Source organism: Megalops cyprinoides, chromosome 10 (assembly GCF_013368585.1).
Source record: "Megalops cyprinoides isolate fMegCyp1 chromosome 10, fMegCyp1.pri, whole genome shotgun sequence".
NCBI classification, from domain to species: Eukaryota; Metazoa; Chordata; class Actinopteri; order Elopiformes; family Megalopidae; genus Megalops; species Megalops cyprinoides.
The window spans coordinates 29,384,320-29,402,239 of NC_050592.1; the positions used below are offsets into that span (position 1 = coordinate 29,384,320).

The 17,920-nt window shown below is 43.4% G+C and overlaps 1 protein-coding gene across 1 annotated transcript; it reads left to right on the forward strand.

Moving 5' to 3' along the window:
* Nucleotides 1–4,994: 4,994 nt before the first annotated feature.
* Nucleotides 4,995–17,699, forward strand: pnp4b (purine nucleoside phosphorylase 4b). The gene is made up of 6 exons (XM_036539341.1): nucleotides 4,995–5,175; nucleotides 7,067–7,239; nucleotides 10,534–10,637; nucleotides 15,506–15,681; nucleotides 16,472–16,662; nucleotides 17,468–17,699. Exons 1-6 carry the CDS (start codon nucleotides 5,153–5,155, stop codon nucleotides 17,689–17,691), a joined length of 891 nt encoding a protein of 296 aa, XP_036395234.1. The 5' UTR covers nucleotides 4,995–5,152; the 3' UTR covers nucleotides 17,692–17,699.
* Nucleotides 17,700–17,920: the final 221 nt, after the last annotated feature.

Here is a 17,920-nt window from a genome sequence, read left to right on the forward strand (position 1 = left end):
AGATTCATTTCCTTAAACTGAGGACTGATAGCTGTTCGGACATTAAACCAAGCTTGGTGTTCAAAAATGATGTACCAGTAAATGGATTGTATTTTATACATAACATTCTCATCTTATTTGTTCATAGGTGGCCTCACCTATGAGAACCATTAAGTTTGACTTAGTTGTCAGAGATTGCAAAGCTCCATTTCATTTAGCAGTGCTTAAAATGAAATCTTCAAGACCAAATATAAGCTCATAAGTATATTGATCATGGAGTGTATTAATGTACATATATTATACATTAGAGGCACCCGGTGACATTTCCACAAATGTGACTTATTGATTCCCTCAGTGGCAACAGGTAGTGTTGTTGACCATACATTTTTCATGTTGCTGCATTTCACAGATCATTAACCTTCGCCCTTGTGTGCGTGGCGTCTGTCGAATCTATAATTGCTGAATTTTATTTCACCGTTCTGGTACAAATCAAGCTGCTCCGTTTCATTAGCCAGACTGAGCTTTTGTTTGTCACTGGGGGATTATCATGGGTAGGTTGCTAATACATTTCACATTGTTTCAGTTTTAGATAAAAAAGATGTCAATAGAGGGGCTCCCTTGTTTTGTGGTTCTGCATAGGGTCTTCTCCATGTGAAAGTACTCATAATGGCTTGCCCCACGCTGTTCCAGAAGGCAATAAAATACCACAGAGGATAAGATAAGGTGTGACAGAGCACATAGGCTTGTTTTGAGGAAAATGTCAAGGGCAGGCCATACACATGTTTACTAGATTTACAATGACACGGTTGACCCAATGAGTGAGCAGTGGATCATGTTAACGGCAATAATTACCAACAAACACAGTCAAAAGGGACCATATTTTTTCTAAAATCACACTGATGAAGCACATGGTTTGCTCAAGGCTGCACACACAGGCAAGCCTTGCTTGAAATGCCCTACGGGATAGGGGTGTACTAAAGGTCCCTTTACAAGAGGCATGAATTCCCACAGTGAACGCTTAATGTAAACTAGTGTGCAAATAAAGCTCACAAAGGGCTCAAATGAACCAGGTAAGGTGTCAGATTACTCCTAAACGTCGGCAATCAGCGGACCCCGGGTCACGGCATGCGTCGGGGGCGGCTGGTGAAAATTTGAAATTCATGAGCCCCGCTTGGCATTCACGCGCTGGTGAGTGACACTCTGCGGGAGGGCTCCCTGGGAACCCCTCGCCTCTCACGTCCCGCTTCGGGGGCGTCCCCAGGAGCAGAGCTCCAGCGCCTGGCGCACTCGGAATTACGCAATGTGGCCCACCTCACACTGTTCTCACTGGTGTCGGAGGCAAACAAATGCAAATGTGCCAACGTCAGTCTCCTCGGACGAGAGGCCCGGGCTGAGAGGCACACTCTGTCAGGCAACGCTCTGTGGCACGCACCACGCCACAGCAGATGTTTTCATGACATAATGGGCCCCATTTGCGTCAGGACACTAGGTGTTAACAGAGAGGAGGGAGGTGGGAGCAAGATACTTATTTTTAGAACAACATCATGCAAATTCTGTTGTGGGCCTAGTTTGGTGAGCTATTTTCATTTTGGTTTAGTAAAGACAAAAAACTGACCTAAGAATCAGCAACTAAGCATGGCCATGATGGGTTTTTTGTCCTGTCATGGCCTTGTTGCACAAAGCTTGGCTGTTGGTTGCCACATAACTGGTCACAGCATTGGTCAGTCAGATTGAAGTGCTGGGCAGATATCCTGAAGCCATCATGACCTAACAACATCATCATGACTAAGCCATCCTGTCTCTGTGGAGTGGTTTGCACACTTCACTCAGTTGAATTTCATAGGACAAGCTTTAAAGCTGAATGAGAATGACATGGTTCAGCATGACAGCAGGTGATGTGTTGACAGCAGCATTAGAAACAGGTACTAGGAACCTGTTATCTTATTTTCTTCAAACGATTAGTCCCTCGAGCTGGGGCGCCTTTTAAAACAGGGTTGTTGTGCAAGAACTTTGGCATCACGGACATCGAACGTTGGGTGAGTCTGGCACAGGGAGTTGATGGTGGAGGAGGTCGCATGCGGTGTGTGTGCTCCAGGGGAGAGCAGTAAGACTGTCAGGCACCCCCAGATGGCCAACACCGCACCAACACCAAGGACCAGAGCCCCTCGGGGTTAACCATTAATTTCTCATGAAAGCATACTGCATCTGAACAGTTCAAGTTGCATAATCTTCGAAAAAATTCCTTCTTCAAACATAACAACTAGACGTCTGTGACACTGCGGTTATTTGCTTTGTGAAATGAGTGAGCTGACTGAGCTGATAAAGGTTAACAAGTTGATTAACCATCTGAAAGGAGTCTGATTGTTCCAGCGGTCATTCATTCCTCTTCTCAAGTCTGAAAGTAAATGTACATGCCAAAAACCTACTGGAGCAGGCACACCTGAAGCAGCTGGTTGGTCCTCTCCTTGCATTAGCTGCAATCATTGTTTGAGCCGGATTTATCTGATAGTGTAATTTAACTAGATTTGTTTCCTAAGTACCTGGATTATATAATCAGTAAATCAGACAGGGGTGCGGCTGGGAGGTCTAATCTATCACTGCAGTCCCTCTCAGATGTTAAGTGTTTCACAGAGGCTTTATCTCCTACTCACACATGGCAGGCCATCTGATGGAGCCATAGTACTTTAATGAAGGTAATATGTTCAATTTTTGTGACCACCTTTTGTGTGGTAATACTGTTTAGTATCTCTCTCATGACCCAATATTTTTCTCCCCATGTGGGTGTCATTACTTTGTTTCCACCTTAGATGCACTAAATTCCTTCCTTTAATTACATTCCCTTATTAATAATAGTTTTTTAAAATGTTACAGTTTTATTTTATTTCACTATGGCTTCCACTTTCACTCTACTCTTACGAATACTACTACTACTAGTACTATTAATACTAATATTAATAGTAATAATTAATATTAATAATTATGTTTTGGGAGAAAAGTCGCTATTGCAACAGCGTGTGAAACTCGTCCTTGGGCGGCAGACTGAGGTTAATCCTAGAGTTTTTGACAGAGCTCAATCTCTCATCTAAAATCGTGTGGGGGAAAAAATCAGCATCTGTTCAGTTTCCATCTGGATAATCAGCTGCCCACCTGACCCCGCATCCACCTCCAATGACTGTTCCTGTCCGTCTGTAGCTGAATCCCAATCAACCAGCCTCAAAGCCTGTGCGTCCAGTGAAAAGGAGCTGAAAGGAATGATTAAACCCACCAAAGGAAGGAGAATTCGCTTATAAATTGGCATAGAAGTTCATCAACCCATTAATTAACCCATGCAACCCACCCATTAATTAATCTGTATTCGACCCGCTTGAATACATGCAGGCAAACGCAGTTCTCTTTGCAGCCATCATGTAACATGTCATTACATAAATGTGTCTCTTCCTGTTACTCATTTACCGGTATTACCTTGGACTCGTGACTTTAAACCTCTGCCCTCCATTCCATTTCATCAAATAATTATTTTGGCCGTACATTGCCGCAGTCGAAGTGTCTGCATCCCGTGCGGATCACAGAGGAAGTTTTGCGGGGTGGTCAGATGTCACAAACTACAGTTGATTAAGTGGCATATGGCGGCGGACCATGGGGTTGAGATCTCTGTTCCAGTGTTTTTCGCCTGCAGAGCCAGTGCTCAGCATTGCTTCATTTACCCAGGAACCCTCTTAAATCGCTAATCACCCGGCAAATTAGTGGCATCTCCAAATGAATGAGAGTGAGCAAAAAGTCTGTGGCCCAACACCTGAAGTAAATGGCATGGGTGTATGGGAGAATTTTTTTCTTTATAAAAACAAATGACAGACAGCATCTATTGTTTAGGCAGTTTCTGGCCTCCAAATGATTCAATTACTCACATAATCCTCGACCGTCACCTGCAACAAGGATTACCCGACAATTATGTAGGTAGTACTGTTAAAGGACTAAATTATAATCAGGTTATTATTACGTTTTGCAAAAATAATATATTATTGCTTGCTCACAGTACAACAAATGGTTTTCAACAAATTTTCCCCACAATACCACAGACTTAAGCATTCGGACTTATTACTTGTTCGCTCGCAGGCAATTTCGTTTTGCAGACATACAGTGCTGAAGCACACTGCTCTGACCATTCTATTCCCCTCAGGTAAGTGGTGTCAGGTGTAATCACATTCTCTGTCCTCGCCAGGCCTTGTTTAGATGGCTTCTCTGTTTAAAATACGCGGCTCCTGACAGGCAGGGTCCCATGGAGCTATCGATCGCCAGGATCGCATCCTTAAAAAACACCTTAATCGGAGCTTCGAGGGCCCGGTGACAGAGGTGACAGCAGTGACAGAAAGCTTAACGGGGACATAACAGAGGGGTTAAACTGATCTTAAATTAAATTCCATCTCGGTGTGTTTGAGTTGTTGTTTATATACTCCAGTCCAGCCCTGCTCCCAATAGTGCGCACTTGCGGCTTAGAAGCAATATATTCATTCTGCTTCATTTTATCCAGGTCTGTGATTGTGCACGTTGACTATGCCTCAAACATGGAAAGAATCAAACCCAGGGTGTATGAATGTACAACTACAAACAAACCACTGCATTTCTACATACTGAAAAAAACATACCAATATCAGTTTTTTTAAATACAATACTGTTGATTTTGAATGATCCCTTTTAGCATTAAATTACATTTGAAACAGAGCTGCCGATATTGTCTCAAATATGCCTCAACTCTGTCACAGGGAATTCCACTGGATGGGTATAATATGAATAATAATGCAGAAAAGGTAATGCACAAACAATGGACTGAAGCAAGTGAAATTAGTGCAGCCCCTTTTCCTTTGAGTCAGGATTTGAGGCTGCGTGTGGCTGACTGGGCCAGGACTACAGTATGTCTTTCTGCCAACGTAACATCAGCCCTGCGATAACGACTGCATAAGAAGGACATATCCATGTGACATGTTTTTTTTTTCTCTTTTCCAGCAATCCCACACAAATTTCAGACGGTCATCCACCTCTGACTCAGCCAATGAAAAGGGCCCAGTGCCTGACAAAGAGCTGCTTGGCGTTCTTAGTTTATCTTATCCCTATCTGAAAAGCAAACTTTGATTATTGCTGAGCTGCACGCGGACTGCACAGCACCCAGGCCCGGATCATGCACACCAAAGGCAATACCTGGTAATTCTTGTTTTACTTTGACTTCATTTCAAAATTAGCATTCAGGCTATTTCAGAAATATAATTTTAACTGTGAATTGGTCCATTTCCTGACTGCTTAAGGTGTAACACCTGTGTAGCATTTACCTGGATTGCTAACATGGACCAGAAACGTGAGGTGATACATGATATGAATGAATAGCTATTTTGTGTGTAGCTACTCTTAAATCCCTGTTGATTTTTTTTTCGTGTGTGAAGTACAACAAAACAAGGTATGTCCATGGATTTATGGACTATAATGATTTTGAAGAGATGACAGAGAGGAAGAACAAAGGAGCGATAGCAGAAGCAGTTCACAGTGGTGTAGGTGTATCTACACATAATATTAAGCAAGTTACAGATTAGGACAAGTTTTAAAACCTATGTGTGTGTAGTATTTCAAATTTCCAGCATTTCAGTTTCCATTAGAGTCCTGGGTGCATTGTGAGCTGAGGGAATCTGAGGATTATCAATGTATGATTAAAAGAGCCTATGAGGCTTCATAAATGTTGGCTCTACAGGTGATCCAGTTTTACAGATTACAATATACCACTGATTCAACATGTATGTGTAGGTCGAGCTGCTTTGTTCCGAATGATCAATATCGGGTGTCGCAGATGAAGAGGTAAACTCTATGAATCCACATTTCTTATTTAAAATGGGAAAAAGCAAAGATGGTGGATTAGGGCAGTGATTGACAGAACTTGGTGTCAAGAATGGATGTCCAGTTGGTTTTCAGGGAAGGGGCAGGTCTGTAATACATGTATAATGGTATCAGGGGCCATGTGCATCAGACACAAGCTGTGACCAAAAAGCCCATTCTCAGGCACTACCTCTAGCCCTGCATGGAGGAATGCTTTGCTCTGTTAACCATGTCTAACACAAATGCGTGGTCCAGTAAAGCATTCCAAACCCTCATCTCCCTAATCCCGAATGCAGTCTGTGCTTAAAATATTTTAAAATGGTCTTTATTGCATTCTTTTCTCTTTAACAGGCACTAACACCCCCACCTTTTAATTTAACTTTTTTTAGAGTGTGTGTGTATATTGTGCTTGTATTGATTTTATGAAAGCACTCTTACCTCATAAAGCCAATGAATGTGTTGTGGACCCACACATGACAGTAAATCTATGTAATCTAATCCATCTAATCAAATAAAATCAACTCCTGACCCAATCCTCCACCCCCCGCCCACAATGTGAAAACTTGAAACTTGCTTGCACAATGTCCTGACCACAGTGAGAACAGAACTCTTTCTGAAGTAGTGCAAATTTCCAACATGATCTTCTTAAATGATGGAGACAGATTAAACAGGCACCATTGGAACGGTTTGAAAGTGCTGTAGATATTCAGATGCAGGACGTTACTGGATATCCTCTATGCTGAAACTGCACTTGCCAGTCAGATTTCAGTGACAGCCAAGCTAATTCTAAGCTATTTTATACGGTTGACAATAAATGGAACTATCTCATTGTAAATACTAATCCCCAGACCTCTATTTCCAGACCCCCTGAAGATCAGTGCCCTTTTGTAGCAATTTTCTCAAGATGAATAGCTGTTGCTATTTTTTTCATTTGTGCATACTGATATTCATGCATTTATTTTTTTGGACTATTTTCATTTGCTGTTTGCCATTCATGTAAAGGTGAGTCTGCAGGGTGCACTTCTGTTTGACCAGATCAGACAGACAGACTGAATATCTGTACAGTCTGATAATGATCTGACTGTCAGTGGTAGCAGAGCTGGCAGGGCACTAGATAATGGCTATCAGAATATACTGTACAGAGGCAAGTGGGATAATGACCCTGTACATAATTACAGGGCCATTAAATTGTTGTTTCCCTCTCTTTCTCTTCCCTGGTCCTTGTGAGAAGCTGCTGCTCCTTTGATGACTATAAGCTGACCACAGAATGGCTGCTGAGCAAGACGCGGCACAGGCCCAAGATCGCCGTCATCTGCGGCTCAGGGCTCGGCCTTCTCGCTGACTGCGTCACCAACAAGCAGAGCTTCTGCTACAAGGACATCCCCAACTTCCCCGTGAGCACAGGTGAGAGGGCAGGTGTGCGGGCTGCCGTTTCTATGGCCGGGTGGAGAACGGCTGCCTTCCCTCGAGCCCCTGAGGTAAAGCGTCTGGTGCAGTGACGTCAACAGCCCTGTTCCTGACACAGCTCTCTGTCCAGACGAACACCTGCCTCCGAGGCTGGTTTCCCATTTGTTCATTTGCTCAACTGGTATGGTCAGAAGCAGTAGGTTTTCTTTCCGTCTAACAGAGTGATTTCAAACACGCCCCTGTCCCCCGTTTCATATCCTAAATTGAGGTAACTGCTGATGTTAATTTCGTGCCTCTTTCTCAAACTTCCATGTGATGATTGCAGCACCTTTGAGAACAGATCCACCTAGAAGGTACAAGTGCAAAGGCTGCTGTCTACTTTTAGTGTATGTGTGTGCATGCACTTGTGTATTGAATTAATGTGGAAGGAAACTTTTTTTACCCAACGGAGACAATATACCTGAGCCATTTTGAGTTTTGATATGCTTGTGTAAATACAGTTGACGGTCCAATCTTGCTCCTGTTTTCCATGTGTGTTGATCTGCAGCCAATGAAATGATGAAATTCAGGTGCAATAGTGACTCACCACCTGTTTCCTTTTGAAGCCACTTTAGCAATTCAAATTGAGCACAAAATTCAACATGATACATAAAGAAAACAAATGCAATGCATAATCTGATTTTCATTTTTGTTTATTCAGACTCAAAATGCATGAAGCAATCACATATCATAATTTGATATCTGAAAAAAAATTTACTCCCTTAATATTGATTTGTCAACGCAACATCTCCATAGGTTTCTGTGTTTAAAATAAACACAGAAACCGGTTTCCCTCCACAGCAGTTGATATCATCAAATTTCAGACATCACACACCCCACTAAACATATGCCACCTATTCTGTACTCCGTACTAGACAGGACCCCTTAAATCCACATCAGATAGAACGTTGTGTCCAGTCTTTCATTTCTGTGTGACAGATTTATTACATTACACAAAGTCCTTGTCCTGTGTTGAGTGTCCAGTTAAAGCTCAAATATGTGGATGGGACAGAATTACTCACAAATATACAACCATGCCCCTGTTTAATGGCAGGGGCTTATAGGGTGTGTCTTTCTTGATCTCAGAGACTGTTGTTTAGAATGCCTGTAAGAAATGTTGGAGTTAAAAATGGACTGGCATGTAATCACATCACAGATTCAATTTCGTCTTCGCCCTTATTGTCATGTTAATTTAGTCTTGTCACTGTTGGTTAGGCGAGGACTATTGATAAACTCTTTGGTAAAGCCTTTTAATTACAAAGACTAATTGCTGTTTCAGTTTATCACTGACCTTATCAAGGATTAGTCTATAGCAAAAGAGATTAACACTAACTAATAACGGCCGGGGTACTAAGACGGATTCTTAATCGAAACTGAACAAAATAATGGAACTTTCAATTGCTGAAAATGTTTTAGATTCTAGTTATTCCATAGTAAATCCCAAGTTATTTATGTTCCACGGTTGAACTGTTGCCACTGAGAGAGATGGATATAAATTGCAATGTTCCAGAACAGATCCGCTTACTACATACCACTTAGATTCTTCCTTGTCCCCTGTATTTTATTAGACTGCTTGCTTGCTATGTTGATTAATAATTGTGTTTGCACTGGGAACAAAGAGAACCAAATAATGTATTGCTTGGCTGTTCTAAATCAAACTGAAAGTATCTTTGCAAGCATATTTGATAAATACACAGCATCTGGCTAATAGTGCATGCTTAATGCTATATTTAGGGAGATGATTCGAGTTAAAGTAGGATGTGCTATCTCTTCATAAGTTTTACTTTTTAATTTATGTGTGATTTGTTTATTCACATTGAAAAGTTTTCTGGAAACAGCAAATCATGATACGCTCATTAAAATGTTAGTGTACTCATTAATTCTCAGCATTTTACAAAGTAAATCCTTTCAGCAGGCTAATACCCCCCCGTGATAGCTCTCCCACTATCCCTCAATGCTTGCAGAAGAAAGGGGAAATGACTGCTCTGAACACAGCTGTAATTATTCAGCCTGTATCTCATTACACAGCATATTTTAGGGGCAAACAAATCTCACCAGACAGAGCTCAAGGTTAAATTACCATAATTTCCAACCACTGAGGATAACTCTCATCTCTCATCTAACCAGAATTCCCATCCCGCATCCCAGGTTTCATGAAAAGGGAACCGAGAAAGGTCAGAAATTTAGTTCACATTGTTCTGCAATCTGGAGAGCTTGAAAAAGTCACTATCAAAAACTCCTTTTTGATAGTGGTCATTCAATAACCATTCATTATTCATTGGTCATTCATTGTTCCTTCAAATGATCATTTAACTAACACTTTATTTATAACACTGAAGACTTTTGCCATTGAAGAAAAATCAACATCTATATCTTATGCAGTAGGTAATACACACAAAAACATGGTATCTACCTAGTCTTTATGTTCACTGTTTTCTCTGGATGTGCTGTTTAGGACATCCAGAAAAATTAGTCCATTATGTTATTTATTTGCTGAGCAGACACCTTTGACCAAGGCCAATTACTCTGCTTACAATTAATCAGCATTCGCATCCAGCAGCCCATTAATGCAGCAGGGCTTGTATTGGAGCAGTCAAAGTTCCTCACTCAACTGCACAACAGTAGCAGGCTCTCACTCTCTCAAACTCTCCACCTGCCCACAATCCCTATCATGGATGCTGTCAAGAAGAAACATTGTGGACCCTGTGAGTGAAACTCTCCCCCTAAAGCCTGAGGCATGCAACGACAGCCTCAACTCCTTATTGGGGATCCATCCTGCACCTTGTAACACAAGACAGATAACCCCCTCCAAGGCATGTCCACTGTGATTCTGATTCAGCTGGCTGAAAGGGATAGAGCCCACCGTGTGCCAAGAAACGTTTTAAAGTTAGCAAACATACCATGAAATGTCCATTGACTCTGTGAGCCCAGGCAACTCTTCACCCACAAGGGGCAGAGGCCTAGAACTTACTACATTCACATGCATGACATAAGACAAATGTTTGCGTCACAAGAATGCAGCACAATGGGGTAAAAAAGACGAGGCAGTCACACACTGTACTGTAGCAGGTGTAATGAATGAAGCAACGAAGACGTTCAAATGGAGGTTGTAACCAAAGACAACATTTTAAAAATTGGTGTAATTGGAGGGCCTTTGAAAAAATTTGAATCTCCTGTTTGAATTTACTTTTGAGTGCCCTATGGCAGTCTTAACACCCCATATGGCTGACCCATGTCTGTGTCTCCTCTTAGTTCCTGGCCACGAGGGGTGCCTGGTGTTTGGGTATGTGAAGGACAAGTCTTGTGTCTTCATGCAAGGCAGATTTCACCTTTATGAGGGGTATTCATCATGTAAGGTGAGTTAAACTTGAAAGTAAATATATGCCCCGTCTGTGTCATACATTAATGGGAATTCATAACTTAGGAGTTTCATTCTAGCATGTAAGTGTTAGCTAGCGGGATATATTACAACAACCTAGATAGCACCAACTAAAGCCATAATCATTAAAAAGAACTAGATGTGATGTTAGCTAGCATTGTTACACTTGCTCTTATTGAAGACTGCCTTTTTGACATGACATCCAGACTTTATGTCATGCCATAATTAATTTTTTGTAAATGCATACAATGTTCATTTTACTTTTCATTTGGGGATAAGAATCAAATGCATATAAGAATCAAAACACCCTGGACAGATGTCATGCTTATCAGCAAAGTACACTACACTGACAGCTATCCCTATGAAAGTTCTATCTGAATCTTCTTGTTACAGTTCCTCGGAACCTGCACACCCCACCCTCTGTTTTAGCAGAACATGTAAATGGCACTTTAGCTTTAAAAGCATAAAGACAGGCAAGGGTATTTTTGTTGTTCTTGCTTTTTCCATGCAACCGAACAAACATGGAACAGTCTCCTCTGCGAATCCTGCACATCTATAGCTTTTCTCTTGTCAGATTAATTTCCGGTCCCTCTCATTTGTAATGCTTAGGCGTGCGGCACTGGCGCGGTTCAGTATTTGGAATATTTATCACCGGCTCCCTCTTTGCTTACATTAGCTGTTGGTGTGCAAAGCGCTGCTTGAGGGTACCGATTCCTCTGTCGCCATGGGCCCGCTCGGTGGACAAGGACAAGCAAATTCATGGAAGACTCCTCTGATTTGTAAAACAGAGAAAGGGGTGGCATCTCCCCGCACGGGCCATTAACTTTATCTGTCACAATCAAAAACCGCAAAGCGTGCAGATGAAGACAGAAAACGGCAGAGGAAGTGCTGATTCTGGAAAGGCACGGCGCTAGTGTGCTGTGCCACAGAGGGGGTTCGCTGTGCTAGGGCCACACCGGGGAGCTTCACTGTTTGGTTGCGTTAAGCCATTTTGTCCTTTTTCAAAACTTCTTTGAAATAAGAAGATGTATGCAAATAAGCCAGAGCATGTTTTTACTCCATACACTTTTTCAAGAGTGTTTTGTAATAGTAAAATGAGTACACATGCTATTTATGTTTCATGAAAATATATTAAGAGCAATACTTAGATGGACAGTGTCTTTACCAGCAGTTGTTTATGGTCGTGCTGTTTCCCTGACTGGCCTCCTTGATCCTGAAAAACTCAAATTTACAATTCTCCATCCACAAGCATCATTTATCTGTCATGTTAAGTTCCAAGGACCCGCTTTTCACGAAATTGCTCAACAGTCAACACCTTCAAGTGCGCTGGGAACTCTAGGAAGAATTATAGTGCTGGCAGTATGACACACTGTATGAAAATCAAAGGTCAGAGACATTTAAACTAAAACAACAGCCAAGACAGACCACAGCACGATTCAAGACAAATTCATTTTGTTTGCATCAAAATAAGAGATCATAAGAGATCAATCAAGCTAGGTAATTAACTTTTAAGACATACATATTTGTGAGACTGAATCTACTTAAAAAAAAAAATCATTTTACATCATAATTGTATCAACTGGACAGTTATTACCAAAACAGCAAAAGCCTCAGCCAACAGGGCTGGCATTGGTGAACTGGCTGGGGACAATCTTCAAAATCTGTCTGTCAAAATCCAATAGCACAGTGCAGCAATAGGGACACTGTGCTGTAAGAGATACGCCTTTATGGATATCATACAGCCAGGATAAACAAAGCTAATCACTGTGGAGGAATACAGTCATTGGCATATCTTAAACTGTGGTCACTACACAACAATCACTTTTTCACCTTTTTAAATGATCATTACTGTCGACATCTACATGAAACTTTACATACACCATCAGAAACCTATGAACGACGTGATGGTTCAGCAACTGCGATCAGATTGCTGGGTGGAATAGTGGGTGGGGTTCTAATTTCATGTAATTTTATGGATAATATATGTCACATACAACAAAAATCTGTTCAATGGTTATGTTCAAAAAGATCATGGAGACTCATGTTTCATTTGCTAGGTTAAACATCTTGTGGTTCTGATGGAAAGAATGGGAGTGATACTTAGGACTGCTGTGCATCACTAAAGTGGGTGGCACACGTTGGTGGTGAAAGAATCTCCTCTCTATAAATGTTTTGAAACTCTCGAGAGGGATTGAAAGCACAGTATGGACCAAATTCATCTGTGTCTCCTCAGCAAAACAGTGCTCCAAAAAGTGCAGACAGTACTCAAGTGGATGTACAGCTCAGGTAGGTAGGAGGTCTATAATGCAAGCCACTCACAGTACAAAGGCCTCTGTCCTTTCCTGTGCTTTCACAGGTCTGTTTGGTCCTGGATCATTGGCTGCTACTCCAAGTCTTGATGCTTCAAAGAAACTTAAAAAAAATCAATCTGTGCTAAATTTACCCCATGCGCATGCAACTAATCCACCTTTCAGACCCACATCTGCCTCTTGGCCACTCTCCCCAGGCTGACTGCATTTTCAGATGACACTGGGGGGTCCCCAAATAACACACAAACACGATGCAATCAGTCCAGACAAACAAGCCACAGCTGCTGGTGCCATGGGTGTCGAAAACACTAAACTAGAACATGTATTGTTTGAGCAAAGCAAACTCCTACCCACAGAACTGCATGTGCTTTCCATTATGAAAATCGGTAGCTCAGTGCCAGTAGGTAACCTTCTGGTAAATGGTGCAAACCATTTAAAAATATAGTAGTACATCATTAATGGACAGTAACCATGTGGAGATAAATCCGTTTGAGAAAATATGCAGCTGTTGCTCGATATGTTCTGATGAAACAAAAAAAACCCACTCTCTGAGAGCAGGGGCCATAACACTGGCATCAGCAACGTTTTCAATTTGTTGTCCAATTTTCTTCGCCGAGCGAAGATTTATCGCTGAGGTTAATTAGACCGCTCGTTTTATTAGCCCTTGGGCGACCCCGGCATTCTCCAAGCCGAATGGAGCCGCGCTCTCCTGAGATGCACCGGCCGTCTTCGGGGGCCCGGCTTTATCTGACCGCCGGGTTTAATCTGATAGCGGCTGCAATTGAGCACTGCGTCACCCTGGCCCCGCTGCCGGGGGAGGGAAGGACTGCTCTAGGTCATCGTGCAGCGGGTCTGTGAGCAAACCCTGCAAAACAGGCTGCACAGCGCGTGCTGCACCGCACCTGCAGAGACGACCTCCAGGCATTCAATCTTTCAACAAAGGAAGCACGGGGGCTTTCAGCTCCCTTCTCAGCCGTAACGAGGGGAAATATTAATTAGACGGCCTTTTCAGAGGGAGGTCGAGAGTGAGAGAATCAGAGAGGGGGAGAGGTAGAGAAAGCACGCAGCTGGAGAAGGCATTTGGCATTCAGTCTTGATCACCAATTATTGCTCTGCAGGCTGATGGCCACTCTCCTAACCTGACTTTTGCTCTGTTGTTAGATTTGCTCTGTCATGAGTCACTGTGCGCAACAGGAGAATGGACCCTACTCCGCCCACGTCACCCCCAGCTGTTCATGTCCAGAGTGATTTGAATAACTCTGACTCTTAATGGTGTGATGTAGTCAGTTATTTGAGTTCAGAATGGTTGTTATATGTAAATGTGCATAAGTGATACAACAAAACCAGCCAAGCTTTAGTAAATCTGTGCCTGCTGTGTCATTCACTTTTCTCTAAATACAGATCTTTGGGGTGCCTATAAATAGCTCAAGCCATTAAGATTAGAAAGACTCATACAGGCAAAAATCAATAGGAATGTGTCAGCTAAATGAGGTCAGGTCGAATCTAACAGTTGCCTGCTTGTCAGCACCTATCGGTATTGTATTACTAAAAAAACAATAATAATGCGTTTTTAAATGACTTCCCCAAACATGCATGAATGTTTGATGTAGAGTCAGAAGGCTTGATTGAGAACAAATGGAGTGAGTGCTTCCTACATTTTTGCCAAGATCACATTTGTCAACACAGATTACAGATTGTTGTGGAGGTCAAAAGGTTAACCATCCCACATGAGAAATGACACAACCACTCTGACTCGGGCTCTGGGTCACAACCAACAGTCCTCAACACAAACCCAAACATCAGGTGGCTGCTGCCCTGCCCCAGAGCCTGTCCCACCATTAACCAGCCTAAATATTCTTTCCCATCGCAGCCTGCTCTAAAAAAGATCAAGGGTTTTCGGAAAAGCCCGACACAGAGACGAGACAGCACCTTGTGAGTCGGTTTTGTTTCCATTACCCCCGTCATGCCCGCTGGCTTGACGCTCGTCGCCCAGGCCTGTCAGTCCGACGGCAGCCTGACAAGCTGTGACATCCGTATTGAGCTGTTCTATAGCGAGGCAGGGAGTGCATTATTCACACCCCGTGCTGTGACAGATCATCTAATGGGCTTCTGTAGAATCCTATATTTATCTCATTCATAACTGAGAGCCTTTTCAATTACTCGCTGATGGCTACAGCTGGTTGGCATCGCCAGTCACATTCGGTTACAGGGCACATTTGTAAATGAGCATTTGAGTGCGAGAGAGTGAGATCCAGAGTGTGGGTGTAGCTAGGAACCAGGAGGCACTGGGGGACTGAAGCTATACTTCTCTATTGCTGTAAAAAAAAAATAGTCAGGCTTAGGCGGTGAAAAATAGCCCCTTTTTGCTTACACCGTTGCTATTCTTAAATTAATCTCAGCTCACTTGACGCACGCACCCAAAAAACCCACGCCCCGCCCTTCCCCGGCCTCCAGTGAGTCCTGCCCCTTTGAGCCCAGCACATGCGTGATGAACAAATTGTGCTCCTGACTGTCCCGATTCGCCCCCGCCCCCCAGGTCACGTTCCCCGTGAGGATATTCAAGCTGATGGGAGTGGAGACCATTATTGTGACGAATGCTTCGGGAGGCCTGTGTCAGGACTTCAAAGTGGGAGACATTATGATCATTAAGGACCACATTAACTTGCCGGGCTTCGCCGGACAGCACCCGCTGTGTGGGCCCAATGATGAACGGTAGGCATGGGCGGGTGGCGGGGAGCGAGAGTGGGCCCATGGCACGAACAGCCATCACTAAAACATCACCATTGCAAAGAACACTGCCTCCTCTTTTCTGTGTCATCTAAGCTTTAATGACTGATATCTAACATTTTAGTACTGTGATATTATGCTGCTTCGGACATAGGCTCAAAAGCCAGGATGTGCTGAACAGCCAGTTTTGTTTAGTAGAGTGTTCTCATGTTGTACTGCATGTTGCTTTGCTATGCATTACTAATGATGTTTAATGGAATGAATGATTAGACCCTTGCTGAAGTTACATTTAAATCTCTCCAGTCCAGGTAAGGGATGCAAAGGATGAGGTGTGAGGTTGAGCCCTTTCACAACAGAGCTTCAGCTGGTATTTGGATATGTGGAAATACATGACAGAAAGAATCCATTATAGAATTTTTGTTCAGTGCAGTGAGATCTAGTCCAAAAATGTCTCCATTTGAAAATTCAGACGATATTTCACCTTAAATGTGGTTTCCATGAGGCTTACATTAATCATTTGCATAGCAGTTGCCTTATATAGCTCATATTTTAGCATGCATTTATCAAGTTGGGTTTTTTCACCAAGGTATTTCAAGACGAGCACTTTGTTCAAGGTTACAATCGCAGTTGTTCGCTCAAGCACTGAATGAAGTGCAGTTCTCTGACCAACCTTCCCCTCCTCATCTTTTAGTAAGTTACTCCCCTTGCCTTAGGCAAGCCAGTCTTCCCCAGTCTTCCATGTCCGCTTGAGACATTGATACAACGTCTTTTTAAGGTTTGGGATCCGATTCCCGTGCATGTCGGACGCCTACAGCAAAGAACTTCGGAAGCTGGCCCTGGACATCAGCGCCGAGCTGGGCTACTCCAACTTTGTCCGAGAGGGCGTCTACTGCATGGTCAGCGGGCCGAACTTCGAGACCATCGCAGAGGCCCGAATGCTGCAGGTCCTGGGGAGCGACTCTGTGGGTGAGGATGGACCGCCCCTTGACACTCCGCATGTGACCCGTTTCACCACCATTTAGCTTAGTTTCACCAAACTATGAAGTGTTACGTCACTGGACAACAGGATGCGTTCGACCGCTTCCTCAGAGCTGTTCATCCCACCTGACATTTCTCGGCATGCCGTAATCTTACTCTTCGGTTCGTTAGCATTTTTCTAATTGGTCCCTTCTTGTAGCTCCTCAGACTCATTAATAAATGATTCGACTCTAGCGGCTGGATTTCAGAACGGAGGCACATGATGCTAATTAGTACAGAGGAGAAATCGATATGGCCGAGCAGATGCTTTCTAGCTGTGTGAATCTGCAGCAAGCCAAACTGATACAATGTGATTCGGAACAAATGAAACGCAAACTGTTTTTCAAACCCCAGCCCTCCGAAATCAAACAGCATGAGTTCATGTGGCGGCAAACCGCTCCGACGAATCATGGCCATGGCCTATAACACCATTGTTCATTGCACACTTGTGACCTTTGACCCGTTAGCTAGGCTGGGGAGAAATGAAACTGCATATATTAAACATATCATGTTGCTGTGTGGGGAAACTCAACTTCTAATGGCAGGGCTACCTCCCACTGGGAGCGAAGCGTTCTCATTAAGTATTCACAGCGAGAACAGGGACTGGCTCGGGCAAACATGGATGGCTTATTAATGATGCAATGGGATCCCTATGGTGTATTTTCCCATAAAGGTAATTGCCATTTAATTAAGAGCTTTCCTTCCCCCCGCAACCCCTCCTCTGTCCCCCCTGCCCTCCCCTGTCCCCCTGGAGGCATGAGCACGGTTCCCGAGGTGACGGTGGCCAAGCACTGCGGACTGCGCGTGTTCGGACTCTCCCTCATCACCAACCAGGTGTCGCTGGACTACAGCCGGGAGGAGAAGGTCAACCACGAGGAGGTCCTGCAGATCAGCAAGATGAGGGCTGAGATGCTCCAGAAGGTTGTGAACACCCTCATAGCCCGGTCCCACCAGGTTGATGGAATCAACAGTAACTAGACCCCCCAACCCCCACCCTTCCCCACCCCCCCTTCCCCCGGGGGGGCTCATCTCTCCAGTGTTCTACTTTACCCACCACGTGTCTGAAAACACCATTCAGCTGCTCCTGTCATTTCTGATACACACTGTTGATACACGGCATGTTTATGATACTCCTGGCCTTATGAAAACGTACCATTTATTAATATGCAAAGCATTGCATTTAATGATTATAAGTAATATAAGTATT

Coding starts and splice junctions, on each gene's coding strand:
- pnp4b (XM_036539341.1), top strand. CDS start 5,153: ATGCACACCAAAGGCAATACCTG. Junction 7,240..10,533: donor CAACTTCCCCGTGAGCACAG/GTGAGAGGGCAG, acceptor GTCTCCTCTTAG/TTCCTGGCCACGAGGGGTGC. Junction 10,638..15,505: donor AGGGGTATTCATCATGTAAG/GTGAGTTAAACT, acceptor CCCGCCCCCCAG/GTCACGTTCCCCGTGAGGAT.